Consider the following 17,063-nt stretch of genomic DNA (forward strand, 5'->3'; position numbering starts at 1 on the left):
TACTCGTGATTCAAGGATTTCTAGTCTCCAATGAATATGTCAAAGGTAAGGAATGGTCCCAAAACTGTTAATCTAAGGCCAGTGGATTCAAAAAGATGACTCTATGTTTAATTGCTCATACAAGCTATAATCTAGGTGGATAACTGCAATTATTCAATACAGTTAACTACAATGGGTATGCAGTTCAGTAGGGAACCTCAATTTTGTTGGACAAATATAATTTTTCCTACACAAGAATAATACACTTACAGCAGGGGGTAGTAGAAAAAAAGAAGGTTCACAAAAAACATACTGGAAGTTACTTAAATTATATTGATCTTATTTCACAGTTTTGGGAGGGCAAATTTTTAAATTGAGGTTAGAATCTTTCATTTAAAGGAATAATCAAGTTTAAAAAGCTTGATTCATGATGATAGTGTTGTCATAGTAACTGAGTAACTAAAACACTGTCCAAAAACTAAAACACAGAAACCAAACTCTTTCCATGAATTTAGAGTGAAAATTCTGCCATTAAGTGCTACACTGTAACAACATCATGATCAAAATGACACCCCCCCCAGCCCCACACAGTCAACCATAAGAAAATCTAAACCTCATCTTAAAGGAAAGACATCTAAACCCCCTCCCTCAACTACTCAAGTACTCCAGTAGTAATACAACAATATCTTGGCCAGTCTTTCCATAATACGATGGAAGTGATATATTTATTCCTATGTTTCTGGATTTTCAGTAATTTCATATTGCAACAGATTCTGAATTTCAACACAAAAATAGTGCAGCTTTCACTTTTTCAGGGTGTTTCTCCTCCAAAAATTAAAACAAATTTAAGTAAAGAAATACACATACATTGCTGTGCACACAGAAAAAGACAACACCTATCATTAGAAGGAAAAAAAAAAAAAATTCTATTTTAGGAGAGGGACTTATATTTACTTTAGGTTTCAGATAGTATGACATGTCCAAGACTTGGCTTCATACAGTTTAAGAGTCCTTCTCTAGATGAAGGAGAATTAACATCATACTTGCTAAAATCACCATCCAATTAAAAAAAAACAAACAAAAAACCACACACACAACATACCATTAGAATTTATCCAGGGTAAAAAAAACACCAAAAACAATTAGACAAAGTAACTTTCCTGAACAGAACATCATCTCCTGAAACACTGTCTCTGGCCAGGAAATACTAGAACATCGAGACACATCACAGAGCCCGAGCCTGTAACTTTATTTTAGAACCAAGACTTAACAACACTAAAGTTAAAGCTTCAATTTGGAAAATTCTGCTTTTAAGATCAATACCTATTTTCTATACATTTGCCCCAAAAATGTCCATAAGGAGATGAAATTTAGGATGGTCTGACTGCTTAGCTGAGCCACAGAAATTAACAGAGGGTTTATTTCTAGGAAACAAACTTGTATGGAAGAAAAGTCTAAATTTGTATGTTAGAATCACAAAGCTTCTACAGAATTCCACGCCCCCCCGCCAAAGAACCATCATTAGCTATTATGATTTGGATCATGACAAATGATCACACTTAAACAAAATAACACCGACAATAAATTGCTGGTTGTTTCACCTCTATGTTGTAAAAGTAAATATCGCAACATAAATAGGAAAACACAAGATTTCACAAATATGAAATGCTGCTACAGTTTAAACAAGATACAGTAATTGTGCATTTTGTTCAAAACAAAGGAAAAAGAAAAAGTGAAAAAGACAAGAGTTTTGTTCCTTACTATAGCAGAGACTTGATTATGACGAAGGTTGAGCTCTGTGAGCGAATCCAGTCCATGAAGGTTTTCCACAATGGTTAGCAGGTTTCTGGCAAGGTTTAATACTCTCAGTTCACTCAAATGACTGATGTTTTCTATTTTAGTAATCTGTGAAAGAGGTATAAACATGCATACTGTGTTTCATATAAAATATATAAAACAGATTTATGTAGCACAGTATTTTTTAAAAAGTGTATGTGAACAATCAACTCAATACAAGAGCTTGCTGCTTGTGTATTTTTCTAAAACAATGACAATTATGTCATAAATTTCTGAAAACAAGCTGCTGTCTGCTAGAGATTAAGTACAGGTATTCACCAATATCTTTCTAGTCATACTGCAGTAAAATCAGTCAACACTTCCTTCCTTACCATCAGAAATTCGGTTACTTCAGCTGTGCTGTTCTGTAGCAGCAACCTCAAAGATGCCATAAAACTAACATGACACTGGTGATATCACAATATCACAAAATGTGAAAATTTTGTGGGAAATGTAGAAATCAAAATTAAGGTTGATTCTTAATTTCTCTGCAAATGCACTCAAATACACACACGAATCTCCTGGTACCTATGCTACAAGAATACGTGGCATTATCTCTCCCTACTGTCACAGAACTCTGCACCAGTCTCCCTTCATGTTTCTTAAAAAGCCAGTAGCAGTATTCACAGGCTCCACAGACAGACTCTCCAGCAGGTCCTGAGCATGGGAACCTGCCGTGATTCAGGGGCAAGGAACAGCCACAGTCCGCTACAGAAGAGAGCAATTATTCTGAAATTGGAATTTGTAAGCAAGTTTTTCCAGCTGGTAGTTGCTGGAATCAGTAAGACATACTCAAAATTTATCAAAGAAAGCAGCAGCTCCCTTAGTTCGGCTATACAGCACGTTTGCTTGACAGTCCCCAGCACTTCTGCAACTCCTGCCATCCTGTGATTAGAAAATGGAGGGATTAAAGCAACTAAACTACAGTAAACAGGCAGCTGCCCAAGGTTCTTATACTTAATATGCTAATTTAAAGATTCAGGTGATATTGACCAAAGAAAAAAAAAAAATCAAAAAAGTAATAATAGCTCCTGCCCCTTAATTTTATTTTTGACTTATAGAAATGCAACCATGTTTTACAAAGGCATTAATTATTGCTCTGTTGACACAAGCTGGGTTCATTTTCTGCTGTTTGTATTTCTCAGAGTGATCCACTCAAGGATCTCTATTCAGATACTTATTTCTCTTAGTGGTCTGGGATCTGTCCCCCAGCATCTATCCAAACATTTAGGCAGGACTTGCATACAGCAACGTATGATGGAGACAATGAAGTATTGCCACTGCAAAGTGGGATGTTCCTATCAGATTCATACCAAAACTCATGCTATATGGTAGAAAGGTGGCAGCAGGTTTTCCTGTGGAAAAGACTTCAAGCTTCCACAGTGTGTGGCAGTGCATCCAAGGATATAGTGCACAAAGCTACTAGCAAGTATAATGAATTCCCTTTCAATTAGAATGATCATCTGCTGAGCCACTGTAAGCTCCCTTCAACACCCTGTACTCAGGCACACTATTCCTCTTCAAAGCTGCTAACAGCACTTAGATGCAGACAAGCAAGATAGCGACTGGTGTCACACACCTTCCCAGTGACAATGAACTTTCTGATGCTTTAGGCCAGTACAAATCTGGCCGTGCCAATTTCCAGAAAGCGTCTAGCAGCTCCTGGAATGGGAGAAGAGGTAAGGTAGCTGTTATCTAACAGTTTGAGAACGCATAATGTTGTTGGTAATTTTCATACATATATACACACATATGTGTGTATGTATATGTCTTTAAGTCTATGACATAGGACTTGAATTTGCTGCTATAAGTATTTCAACAATTTTTCCATTAAAAAGCATACAAAAGTAGATAGCAAAACCAAAACTAAATAACATCTTAAACCAACTTTTGATTCAACTTCTAATTAAACTATTATACATCATCCATTTATGTGTATTATATACGGAAAATAAAAATTAGCAGGATACAAAAATATGCCAGAAAATACCACCATGTAGAACAATATATTTAGACAGAAAGACTTGTAAAAGCAAAGCCAAGAGCACATGTTTAGCATGAAGAACAACAGACCTCTGCAGATGTCTGTTTAGCTAGAATTACAGCACACCACAATGTAGAATATTGATCTTGTCATTTTACTACTATTGCAAAGATAACTATTTCATCAGTGATGTACAAAAATACACTTTATGACTTTGCTAAGTTTTAAGATGAACTCTACTGGATTTTCTCCGTTTCAATTATGCATGAACACATGAAGATACACCAGCTTTTAGTACATACTATTAGGTGAGGATTAGATAAAAGCCGTTATCACCTCGTCTTAAAGGATTCAAATAATATTTGTTTTACTAAAAAGAAATTGTTTCTATGACTATTTTCTATTAATTACAAATAAAGAAGGATTATTATTAACCATTTTTAGTTGCTTTTTCAAATAAATCAAAGGCTTTACTTGTAAATATTGAACAAAAACACTATTCTATTTTCTTGCTTGCATGTTTGAATACTTGGCTATGAAATAGATTTCAGAAAGTACTGTTATGCACCACTCATCAATAATTAAACCACACAAAAGTTGCATCGTTTAGCACACATTTCTGAGATTAATGAAAAGTCGTCCATGACTGAAAAATCAAGTTCTTTTTTCTTTTTCCCTTTTACTTATACCCTTGAACTTTTGGCAAGTAAAGTGACTGACAGAATTAAACAGAACACAAAGAATAGCTCTAATGACCTTTTTAAATTTAAAGCATTATAAAATAAGTTTCATTCCAAATAAAGTTAGAATTAAACTCAAGTTTAACTTGACTCAACTTTGGAAAGATGCTGTAAAGTCCATTTCAACCCCACCTAAAATAAGAAGTTTTTAAAGAGATTTGTGTGAAACATATACCATTTATACTATTTACCTGAACAGCACAGATCAAGCTAACAATCAGCATCCTCTCCATAGACTAGTCAGAGTGCTTCGAAGCACACTATTTAGAAATTAAATATTTACTTCAAAATTAAATCTAAGTTGCAGTGCATTAAATATACCATGCACACAATCACGTGCAGGGTCTCTGAATTATGTAGTATTCTATGTCCATATTAGTGTGTTAATAACCATAGAAACACAGTCTCTACATAAAAAGTTTAATTCAATATTATTAAGATGCTGTATTTTCTTACAAATTTTTACTGGGCAGTATTAAAATCAAGAGTATTACTACATCATGTAAGAAAACAGGCAAAGAGTAGTAATGAGACAAGGGAATTCACATTTTGTCCTTTTGGTAAAGCATAGGCATCGAGTGCAAGATTTTATTAGGCATGACATCAATTAATTTTTTTAACCTTCTTTTGGATATTTATTATATGAAGGGATTTTCTTTAAGTAGTACTGCATTTGAAAGCTTGATTTGGGGAAAAAAAGAGAAATCATACCAGGTTTATCACTAAGCATTGTGGAATACTATACCCTCAATGTTTTAATGCACATCCAGTTCCCAGTACATTTCTCACTTGGGTCAGAGAAGTCTCATAGTTCAGAGCAAACCATATTATCCAAAAAACCTAGCACCCAAATAAAAAAAAAAAAATCCTAAAAGTGCACAAAAATGAAATTTTCCTCCTGTTTTTCTTCACTTCCAGCCTCCTGGAAACATTCCAGTCTTAGAGATTTCACAATCTGCATTCCATCTATGGGATTGATTTACACCCCAAGAAAGAGGGAGGGAGGGACTAAGACTAAAACAGGAATCTAGCTTTCCTCTTAACTGCTACTATTCCATGAACATTAATTAAAATAAACTAGTTTCTAGCTAGGCTCTAGCACTATTTTGGAAAAAGGAGATTAGTAATATTCATATTCTGGCCATACCCTATTTGAGTATTTATATTCTGCATCTATTGAGAGCAACTGCTGAGATTTCTTACCTTATGTAGAACTAAGTCTTATCACTCATATATAATTGAAGAATTACCATTTTTTTTTCTTCGTCTAATGCATTTGAAGTAACTTTAATGTAACTGGTACACAAGGTTTAATTGTTCAATGATCACCTGAGATCACAGGTAACATAAGAGGTGCTGTGCATTATTAACAATAGTTTTGCACACCAAAGAAATTAAAATTATTGCAAGCACCTCAGAATATTCCTGCAGTAAATTAAACTGCTGAAGTAAGAATAAAACCTATTTGCTCATATAATATGTAATGATATTACACATACGATATTTTAGTATTTTACTGTAAATATTACCTATAACATATAATACAAATATAACATAATACGTGTAACATAATACAAACCATAAAGGGGAAAAAATGGTAGTTAAAAGAATACTACTTTTTTCTTGCCAGATAGGCAAGAACCTTCAATGTCCTCAGAAAGGACTGTGGAGTATCACATTCACTGAACAGTCAATCTGGCAAAATTACTTGCTGAAGGCATCAGGAGGATTTACTAGATTTTGCTACAACCTGCTACACTGAAATTTATGCGTTTTATTTAATGACATCAGAGAAGGCAAACCATGAAAAAAAAGACTATGGAAAAACTGTACCATAACTCAGAAGTAGTAATTTTACTGTAGCGATTTATACTCCATCATATATTGCAGTAATAATATTATTGTTGCCAGGCAATATCATTTAAATGGTGGCATTTTACTTCTATGACTCTTCTCATCTGCTAGAGTCTAACAAACATGTTAAACCACCTTCTGGAATTGTCTGTCTGACTACAGAGGAAAGCTGGTGATACCAGAATCACTGAATGCAAGTTAACTCACATCTCAAGTAAACTGTATGCAAGCAGCAAATACTCAGCTACTCCTCTACTATGATGAAGACTGTTCACCAGATATTCTCCCCTTAACAGAGCTGTCTTTACTCAAAAAAAAAAAAAGAGAGAAAAGAAAAAAAAAAAAAAGAGATGTGTCCTTGTCTATTAACTAAGACATGGCAACTTCAAAAGGCAACCCCCTCCAGTCAAAACAGAACTACTATATACATGAATACAAAGAATAAAAAGAGCTGTAAAATAGATTACTGTTCTAATACATACATAAATGAATCACAGAAGATGTCTCTATAAAAATAAACAGACAAAACAACAAGTTTGAAGAAAAATCAACTATATTATTTCTCAACAAAGAAATCACCAGAATACTCTATAAAAGTTGTGACCAGCCTTTACACTCAAGCGGTAACAGAACTGATTAATAGAAGCAATTAGTGCAAACTGCACAGAAAGTGCTCTAAAGACCAACAGATGCAACACATAATTTCACCAAATGTGTGGGATTTATGAACATTAAAACTACAGAACAATCCTATCCCCAAATACAGAGTGCCATTCAATGAGTACTGTAGTAGGGTGTTGATTCACTCCACTACAGCTCCATGAAATGCCAAATTCATCTGATAAAGAGGTTTTTCATGGCTTTACAGGGGACATTTTTGCAACAAAGAATTGTCACTTTAATAGTATCCTCAAAATAATTCTTTTTCTCTACTATTGTTTTCTTCTTTTATTTCCCTTATCACTAAAAATAGAAAACAGGAAAAGAAAAGATAGTGAAATTAATCTAAAATAACCCCAGCCACAGAATCAAAGGATCAGTTGAGGTCAGAAGGACCTCTGGAGATTGTGTTTGCTCACGGCCAACCTGCTTCCCACCAGAGTCCCCACAGCCTTTACGACAAAGCTGCTTTTCCACTGGGGAGTGCCCAGCCCGTACTGGTGCATGGGGTTATTCCTCCCTAGGTACAGGACTTTGCATTTCCCTTTCTTGAATTTCATGAAGTTTCTCTCAGTCCATTTCTCCAGCCTGTCAAGGTCCTACTGTATGGCAGCACAACCATCTCACGCATAAAGCTCTCCTTCCAATCTCCTGCATTGTTAATAAAGCAGGTCATGAATGAAGGTGTTAAAAGCACTGACCTAGTATCAGCCTCTAGGGTACAACGATAGTGACTGGCCTCTAGTTAGACTTTGTGTCACTGATCACAACTGTGAAATATGTTCATCTGATTCATGTGATGAAGTGCAACCTTCTGTACTTTTATGGATTTCTCCTGCACCATGAAAAGGGGTATTTTACAGGAGATTCAAGTAAACTACTTTGCTGGTATATCAGCTCAAACCAGTTAGACCACTGACCGCATAGTATTGTGTAAAGAGAAACTTGTAAAGTGCATGCATAAAGTTTGGGGCATCCTGGGGGCACGCTGAGGAAGATTCGAGAAGACTCTAAAAGGAGAAGAGGGCATGCGCCGAAGACGACAGGCCTATTCATGAATATGTATTAGACAGGATCACGCTGAGGAAGATTCGAGAAGACTCCAGAAGGAGAAGAGGGCATGCGCTGAAGAAGACACGCCTATTCATGAATATGTATTAGCAGACAGGATATAAACCAAGAACAGGAACTGTACCGCCTGTGTCTTGGTGGAGTGGAGTCTCCCGGCGCACTCAGCGCTGTTTGCTTGCCTCTATTTGCTTAATAAATTGTAAACTTGAATTGGAATCCTGTTTGGGACTCAATCATTTATCACAACAACCCTTTAAGGCTGGCAGTCCAGTCACTTTTCCTTTCACCTCACTGTCCATTTATCTAGTCCAAATTTAATTTAATTTGTCTATAAAGATGTAATGGGAGACAGTGTCAAACACCTTCCTAAATGAAAATAAAAAACATCCATTGTGCTCTACCCATGCACTGCTCTTGTCATTTCGTTGTAAAAATGCCACTTCCTACATAAATTTCCTGGTTGACTTCTTGCTGTACTATGCTTGTAAATGGTTTCCAGGGCTGCTTTTTCCATCACTTTCCCAGTGATTGAGGTGAGGCTGTCTTGTTTCATAGCATCTGACGTATACTCATTTATATGTCGCCTCTGTTTTAGACCAATTACAGTCTACACAACAGTTTGCTCATTGAGCAGACAAGCATTCAGGCAAAGTTTACAGGCACGTTTCAGCTTATCAACAGCCTTCTTGAAAGAATCTATTATTTCTTCCTGGGGAGTTTGGTATCGGAACCCCTTCTTAACTACTAACAACGACAATGACAGGTTTTGTAATGAAATTACAAACTTTTTCTTCAAAAACACAAAAAACTCTTTTAAAATCAATACAATCAACAAATAAATGTAAAACTATGCATGAAAGTCTGAGTACTGCCTTTAACAGTATGAGTTTTGCATTGTGGCCCAAGAACATCACATTAAGAAAATCCTGAAAATATTCCTGGCAACAAGATAGAAATGATACCACAAAGACAGCTGTCTTGTCTAGAAAACAGCCTTAAAGTTTTGTGCCAGATAAAGAATATCTGTTTCCCAAGTATACAGCATTAAATAATTTCTCACATCTGTAAAAAAACACAACTTGAAATGTAAAACGAAAACAAAAGCACCATAAAAAAGTATCTGTAAGCATAAGAAATAAGAGCATGACTGAAAAGATGGTAACGTTAAGTAACATATACACCATGTTTTACAGTTACCAGAAGTGGGTAATGGAAAATGATGTCCAGAGGAAATCTCATATTCACACAGCACATACAGATATTCTTACTACACTGGCATTCAGGGACACTTTTGTACACCAGAAGAGAATTACATTTTTCCATAGTTCTAAGAAAAGACAACATAAGTGATGCACATCACAAAAGTGCCGTTACACCTTTTATCAGGACAGTTCTCATTTCAAGTAAAGGAAAACTGCTGCCCATCACTGGTTCCAAATCATAAGACTGACTAGATTTTTTGTAGATTTTCTTACTTTGCTGTGAGAACTGGGTGCAGGATAAAGTACAAGCAATCTAAAGAAACAGATATATCAAGAGCTTATTAAGATAAAGCAAATCCTATTTTCTACTATTTTTCATTATGAGTGGCAAACAGGATATTCTGTTTGTGCATTCTTGCTTATAATTGGTCTGTACCAAATTAAAGAAAAAAGCATGTATGTGTTAGAGACAAGACATTATATCAACAGAACACTATATTAAACTATATACCAACACTTCATTTTTAATTCTATTGATCTGTTGTTTAAATTGCTATGTTCTGCAATATTGGGACACTTATTTTGAAGTTCTCAAAACCAATTCTGTGGTTGAAGTCTGTTCTTGAGAAATTTACAATATGGAAGAGATACCACTTAAGACAGACTAGAATGCTGCCCTAAATAAAGATCCCACAATTCTACATAAAGTTAAAAGACAGAGCCCTCCTATTCATTATTAAGTAAACAAACAACAACAAAAAGAACCACCCCGGACTTCAAAACACAACACTAGTACACTAAGCTGGTATGTCTCAAATTCATCATTCCTTCCTTTATACCTTCAAAAATAACTAATAATATACATGGTAGATTGATGTTTTAATTTTGAATTCCTCAAAGACAAGGAAAAAAAGAATGTTAATATGAAAACTTGCATGTTTTTAAACTGCAAAGGAACAGAAAGATAATTTATTAAAGACTATGAACTTCTCTTCCATTATTTGGTCTTTCCATGAAAAATACACTAAACCTACAAAAAAAAAAAGGGGGCAGAAAACAAGTCATTGCATTTCCTAACATTTATGCCCTTCACATGTACATTTAATTAAAACTTTCTGAAAAACAAAAGCACTTATCCCACTCCAAAGATTTAATACTTAACTCCTGATACAGAATAATTCCCTGGACCAGAGTAGGCCTATTATTATGAAGCTGATCTAGCAACAGCCAGTTGGGCACTATGCCCAAAACTCCTAATAAAGTTCTAATTAATGTAAAGGGAGTTGTACAGACACTGCAAGGGAAAAAAAAAAATCTTATCTACTTCACAATCATTTGTAAGAGTTGTGCATGACCTACATTTCGTTTCCATTCCTCCACATGTGCTATAAGTGTGCTGACTGGCACCGCTGCATGTCTAGTCTGCAAGTGTTTTTATCAAAAACATTAAAAAATGCCCAAGCTTACAACAGCAACAACAACAGGATTCTAACTACACAAACACTTAGCCATCTCCAAAACATAGTCACTCTAAGACTCCAAACGCAATGTCATTATCTGTTCCTATACACCTCTGCCACTGTACAACATGCATACTATTGGACTAATGCTATTCAAAGAAGCCACAAAAACTTATCACATCACGTGTAACAGCAACTCATAATACAGTGCTAGCTTGCCTTTTTTTATTTTCATTATTAAAAAAAAGCATTCCCATTCCCCACTGTCAAGCAATTGTATAATAAAGAACACATACACAGAGAAATCAGTAAGACATCAAAACTGTCAGAACAGGAATCCAAAAAATTCATACATCAGTCTTATATAGTCACAATAACCATATGTTGTTTTGAACAGCTCAAATATGGAACATCACACATGTTTTAAATTTGTGTTACAAGAGAATACTATATCTGGCTTGCCCTTAATACTCCATGCTGCTTCTGACATACCCATTAAACAAGACTTCCTCTTACATGTACTACAGTTAAAAGTTCTTGCACCATTTGAAACAGAAATGACCGCTTAGTCTCAAATTGGGGAAACTGAATACACGCTAAATTACTTAAGTCACTTCAGAAGCACGAATCAATCAAGAACTTGGACACATTCTGCTTTTTCCTGTACAAATTTAAGTCTTCTACAGGTATGTACAGGACCTCATTTTATAAGATCACCAATAGCAGAAGCACCACAACAATCAATGGAACCTTAAATTCTTCTATGACTTCTAAGACTGTTAAGGTTAAGCAAGAGTTTGGTAAGACACACAGGAAATGCATGATGTCTACACAATAAAAGTAAATAATCAAGTTATTGTATGGTACCTGATTTCCATGAAGATCTAAAACGTCAAGATTTTTTAGGTTCTCCAGATTTGAGATCTTCTTTATTCTGAAAGATTTCAATTATGTCATAAATTATTTTTCATGTTAGATAAAAACGAACTTTCACTTTCCAACTAATAGAAAGCTTAGCCATTTGTTCCTGCCTACCAAGATCTCTAGATTTGGCAGTATTTCTTCTTCCCCTGTATAACTTCACTATCTTAAAACTTCTCCTTCCCATCCTGCTTTCCCAGATTCCAAATGTAGGTTATTATACATTCAACAGCATCATCTACTGGCTGAGGATCTTAAACATCACTTGTATTATGCATATCCTTCAAGAATAATCAAAGATCACATATAGTTTAAGCTGAAAACAAGTGGCTAGCAACTGTGTCTGACTTTTAATCATTTATGTCTTGTCCTAACTACCTCCAAACCATACTTCTACATAAACAAACTATACAGCACTCAATGTAGTCACCATTTGGAAAATAATTCCTTAAAGCACCTTAATATTATCATTCCCATGCCTCAATATTTTGCTATTAACAAAATTCATTTCTACAGGTGAGATTTTAAATGTAAAAGCTATAAGCTCTAGTAACATACTGCACTACTGAAAGTTATCAGTTTTGAACACAGACTGAATTAGGAGATACATTCTTTGTAAATCCGGACATAGCTGAAGGTTCTTTATCACTTCTTCCTTTACTGAATATTAGGAAATGGAACAAAATCAGAGCACAACGCTTAGATGTGTCAACGATTCCTCAGATAATTCTATTTATCAAAATTAAAGGCTACAGTATTTGAACTGGATTTTTAGAAAGTAATACAACTACTCTCCCAACGGAAGAGAATCAATAAACAATAAAATCTACAACTTGAGTTTTTTTCCCCCATCTTAAACACATCAGGCAGAAATACTTTTTATAGGTTATAAAGAATCAATGAATACTTTACATGATGTGAAAATATAATAACAAGTATTTAATAGCCAATCACAACAGAAGATTCTATGGAAACAAATAAAATACTTCAGAGCTGTTGCCAAAATTTACATAAGAAAGGAAGTTTCTGAAGAACATTATGAGCAAAAACTGTGTGCTTCCTCAGTGGGATGCCTAACACTTAGGCAGTGTTAGGAACCAGCTCACTGGTCTCACAGCCAACATCACAATCTGAAAACTCTGTACGTAACAGATACAGTGACAGATCACAGTTGTTCCATCATAAAGTAGTAGGGTGCTTTAAGTTAGTTTTGTTATTTTTACCTGTTCTTTCCCAACAAAAGGACTCTTAAGCATCTCAGAGTTGAAAGACCACTTATTTCCTCTATCTGATTATCATATAAATCTAAGAAAACAAGATGCTGCAGATTAGAAATATTTTGGATCCGGGTTATAAAGTTATGTTGGAAATTCAGAAGGCGAAGGTGATCTTCCCCATCAATAATTGGGCATACTGTCAGTTTTTGCCTAGAAAGAAAATTAAACAAAAACACACACATAAGTAACAAATTGCTAATGTGCCTTCTACGCACCCACTCTGAACGGAGCAATGTATATTGTCTTGATTAAGGTTAATATTAAGGTAATTAGGTTTGCTAATTAAACTCTGTAAATAAGGCAGTAACTCCTTACTATAAAAAAAAATAGCATGAAAAAATGGCGGAAGTGCTTCCACAAGTCTCTGAAAGCCTGTCCTCATAACCAGAGATTTGCTTGTTACATGGAAACTACATGGGAGTTTCACGTTGTGACCACATTAAATTTCAAGACACATAGCCTGCCAACTTAATTTTTTTTTTCTATCAGATACCACAAAAGCAGCCTGTTTACATCAGAATTCAAAGTGTTCTATGTCTACGCAATTTTTCTTTGGCTTATAGAAATTCACATTTAAAATACAAATACATGAAAGAGTAAGTGTTAAAGTGAAAATAAAAAGGTACAGTAAATGATGCTGAAAATGGTTATTCTTATTTTAGGATTATTACAGAAGGCGTCCTACTGACCTGACAAAACTTTTTAAACTACACGAACCTTACCCTGGCAAAAAAACAAACACCTTACAATTAAATGTCTTTCAGATAAAACTTTTTTGTGTGTCCTGGTTCAGAAAAACACCAACATTCTACATTTAATGCATCAGATTAGAACTAATGGAGACACAGCCTCTTTCTATAGATTATGTACATGACCTTGTATTCGACTCTTAAGCTAGCTCTTTAGTTTACAACGAAAAGCCCTAACTGCCTTAGATGACTGCTGTATGGATATACTCATCACAAGGACACTCATACAGAATTCCTGTATGCAACACGTTTCTCTAAGCTACACACACAAAAAACGCAAAAAAGCAAACCCACCACTCATACCATTGACCACAGGCATTACCAGGATATTAATCACTTTAGATCATCAGACACAAGAGTCGCAAGCTGTGGTGCGTATACTCCATAACCTTCTCACCTTTCCAAGGTTAGTCTATCAGAGTTCAGTATTTTTTCTTCAGCAGTACGTTGCAATACAGGAAATGTTATTGATGAATTGCTCCCAAAACTTGTGTTATCTATAAGAAAATCATACAGAGAATATATCAACTACTTCATATAGTAGTAGTACTACATAGTAATACTGTATGAGCTACTATGATTGTCAAATCATTCCATTAACTACAGATAAAAGCAGAATTTTCTTTCTTATTAAAAGTTACACAGTACATGAAAGTACATTTTGCCTCCATTCAGTACTTGGAGTTATCAGTTCTCTTTCCTACCATTTTTGTTTACAGCTACATCCCCTTACATCCTCTTTCCAAAGTACATCCACTTGTTTCATTTATGAGAGATTTAACAACAATTTGTTGTAAGCAGGTATCCTGTACATGCTTTTGTTTTGATTAGAATTACCCAATGGTGTTTTAAGCTCAGGTTGTACAACTGTTACACAATTTCAGCATCTGAATTTAAAGAAGATATTCTTTAACTTAAGATTAATTTTAAAGACCCAGATCAAGCAGGTGTTGGTAGAACTACAAATCAAAGCACCAAAACACTGTAAGAGTCCCACTGAGCCACAAATGCAGTCTTTTAAAGGTAAGTACATGCAATACCTAGTCATCATTGGTATTATATTTCACTTCATTATCAAGAAAGAAACAGGCAGCCCTTTAAAACATATTTAGAAAACTACCAATTTTTACCCGTTTTATTAATGTAAGGGAGAAGAGGGAGGATGACTACAAATACCTGCAAAATAAATCAACAGATGTGTTCTGCAAGCTTTGGCTTATTTGGAAAATGATCCACTGAACAATACTGGTCTAAAAAAGATCATCATGCATGCATACTACAAGAATATAGGCTCAACTTCCACATGTTTTCCCCTTACTTTTTTCTTCCTTAAAATAATCAAATATGTTAATGGAAAACACATCAATTCTTCGATAAACAAAGACTAGCTGCTTTACTACTATAGCGAGTTCATTGTTGTCTAAAATATGCCATTAGAAGAGGGACCTACAAGTAAAAAAAATTTGTTGTTCAATTTAGAATCTTTTCAGTGCTACTTACTCTAACATTTTATCACTAGCTACTCTAACAAACCACTGTAACAACCAACATTCTCAATGTATCAAGTGAAAATAACTCTGAAGGAAAAAAAAATTCCTTGAGACCAAAAATAATCAATTAACATTGTTGCAAAAGTTTTAAAGTCTCAGGTTTTTGAAGTCTCAGGTTTTTAAGCCAATATATGTAAGACCAGAGAATTAAAAATCAGTCTGTAACATGACATGATGGCAGTACAGTGACTTTTTTCTTTCACAAATGTCTTTAGGAGGATGACATTAAAAGTGCCCTATTACTGCCCTTTTGTTAAAGAAAGGTATATAAAAAGCCTACATTTAAATGCCTATATTATATGTTGGAAAATATTTCTAGTAGTTTCCCGACAACTACCTATTAACCTCGCTTAATACCCGAAGGGAACAGTAGGCAACACTTGCTATTCAGTCATACATTCTGACAGCCAGAAGGAACACATCTTACAGGTCATAACTTTTCAATAAAACACCCAATTAAAAATTTCAAAGGACAGTAACAAGCGAATTTTTCACTGTTACCTGAGGCATGTGAACTAATACTGTGGTTCCTTTGTCGGGATCTGGGTTTTGTAGGTGTGTGAAGAGAAGAGTCGCAAAATCCAGATAAAGAACCTGTATTCTGCTTCAACTCCAAACCAGAAAGTTCTGTCAGACTGGACGGTACTGGAAGATATAGCTGCTTATTACGCACCAAGGGACTTAATACTCTTTGGTCTCCTGTGGAGGGAACAAAATCAAACAGCAGACTTAAATTTATTCCATAATAGATTGCATAATATCCCTAAAAATTAACCCATTCTGATCAACTGTTGGCCTTTATTTTTTACTAGAATGAGTAAAGAATTGCCATAATAATTAAACTTATTTCCTACCCTAACCAATCGCTGGTTTTGTATGACAGGCAAGCAGCAGTGTGACAAGAAGCATTGCGTTCCAAGGCTCTTCCAAGCTTCACCACAGTTAGCAGTGATAGCACCAAAAATCTTGCTTTTACAAAGCCAAAAGGACACAAGCACACTAGGAAAACTACCTCTTCATATCAGGGTGCTGAATTAGATATTAAAATGTTAAATATCCAATGAAATGTTACAGTAGAGAATTTTGTGGCTTTTGAGGGAATGTGTAGTAGGGCACTTGACAGACTCTGGTTTTGTAGGTAGAAGAAAGGGTGCTCTTCCATCAAAAGAGTAAGGGGCAGAGTGATGAAAAAAAGCCATCTGTGCCAGGCAGTAGGATAACGAGTTCAAGACGTGATACAGCAGTACTTATTGAATTACTGTAGTCAACTAGGAAAAGCTGTCACTCACATATTCTCATCATAATACAGTCTTTCTTTGCTGTTCAGTTAATAGACACAAAAGACAAACAACCCAAACCCTCTTAAATATCACCTTGCCGTCCTGAATAGTTTTTTTCCAGATCATGCTGCAGAGGTCTATTGTGGAAAGATGACTGCTCTTTATTTATCCTGAATTCAAACTGTAACACAGTATTTAAGACAAATGTTAAAGTTTTCAAATGCAAATAATCTCTTTACACAGACAACCACAACCTTAGTAATAACTACAGTACTCATGAAACTCAACAAATATGTTTAAAAAATTAAATAATTGCTCCAATAAAAAGAGTATTCATTCTATTAAGATACGACTGAAAAGTTTAACTTTTGGAAACTAAAATGAAAAAATGGAAGCTACCAGCACATTCATCTGCAGTTGACTAAATAAAGAAAACACCCCCACCCTATAAGGAGTACTGCAATTACATGGGGAAGAGAGGTGCAGATGGAAACATAAGA

The 17,063-nt window shown here is 35.0% G+C and overlaps 1 protein-coding gene across 3 annotated transcripts in view; it reads right to left on the reverse strand.

The window, feature by feature from the left end:
- The window catches only part of LRRC49 (leucine rich repeat containing 49), a gene marked incomplete at its 5' end in the record, with an annotated part of 52,126 nt that overhangs the window by 33,708 nt on the left and 1,355 nt on the right, over positions 1–17,063 (reverse strand). For 2 of the 3 annotated variants that reach the window (XM_082005232.1, XM_082005233.1), the window contains 6 exons: positions 1,741–1,884; positions 11,654–11,720; positions 12,931–13,134; positions 14,131–14,230; positions 15,785–15,982; positions 16,657–16,744. In XM_082005232.1, the coding sequence (XP_081861358.1) occupies positions 1,741–1,884; positions 11,654–11,720; positions 12,931–13,134; positions 14,131–14,230; positions 15,785–15,982; positions 16,657–16,744 (801 nt within the window). The remainder of the gene's footprint in view (positions 1–1,740; positions 1,885–11,653; positions 11,721–12,930; positions 13,135–14,130; positions 14,231–15,784; positions 15,983–16,656; positions 16,745–17,063) is intronic. The other variant, XM_082005234.1, reaches the window with a different exon arrangement.

This window comes from Phaethon aethereus, assembly GCF_964289735.1.
Source record: "Phaethon aethereus genome assembly, chromosome: 12".
NCBI lineage: Eukaryota > Metazoa > Chordata > Aves > Phaethontiformes > Phaethontidae > Phaethon > Phaethon aethereus.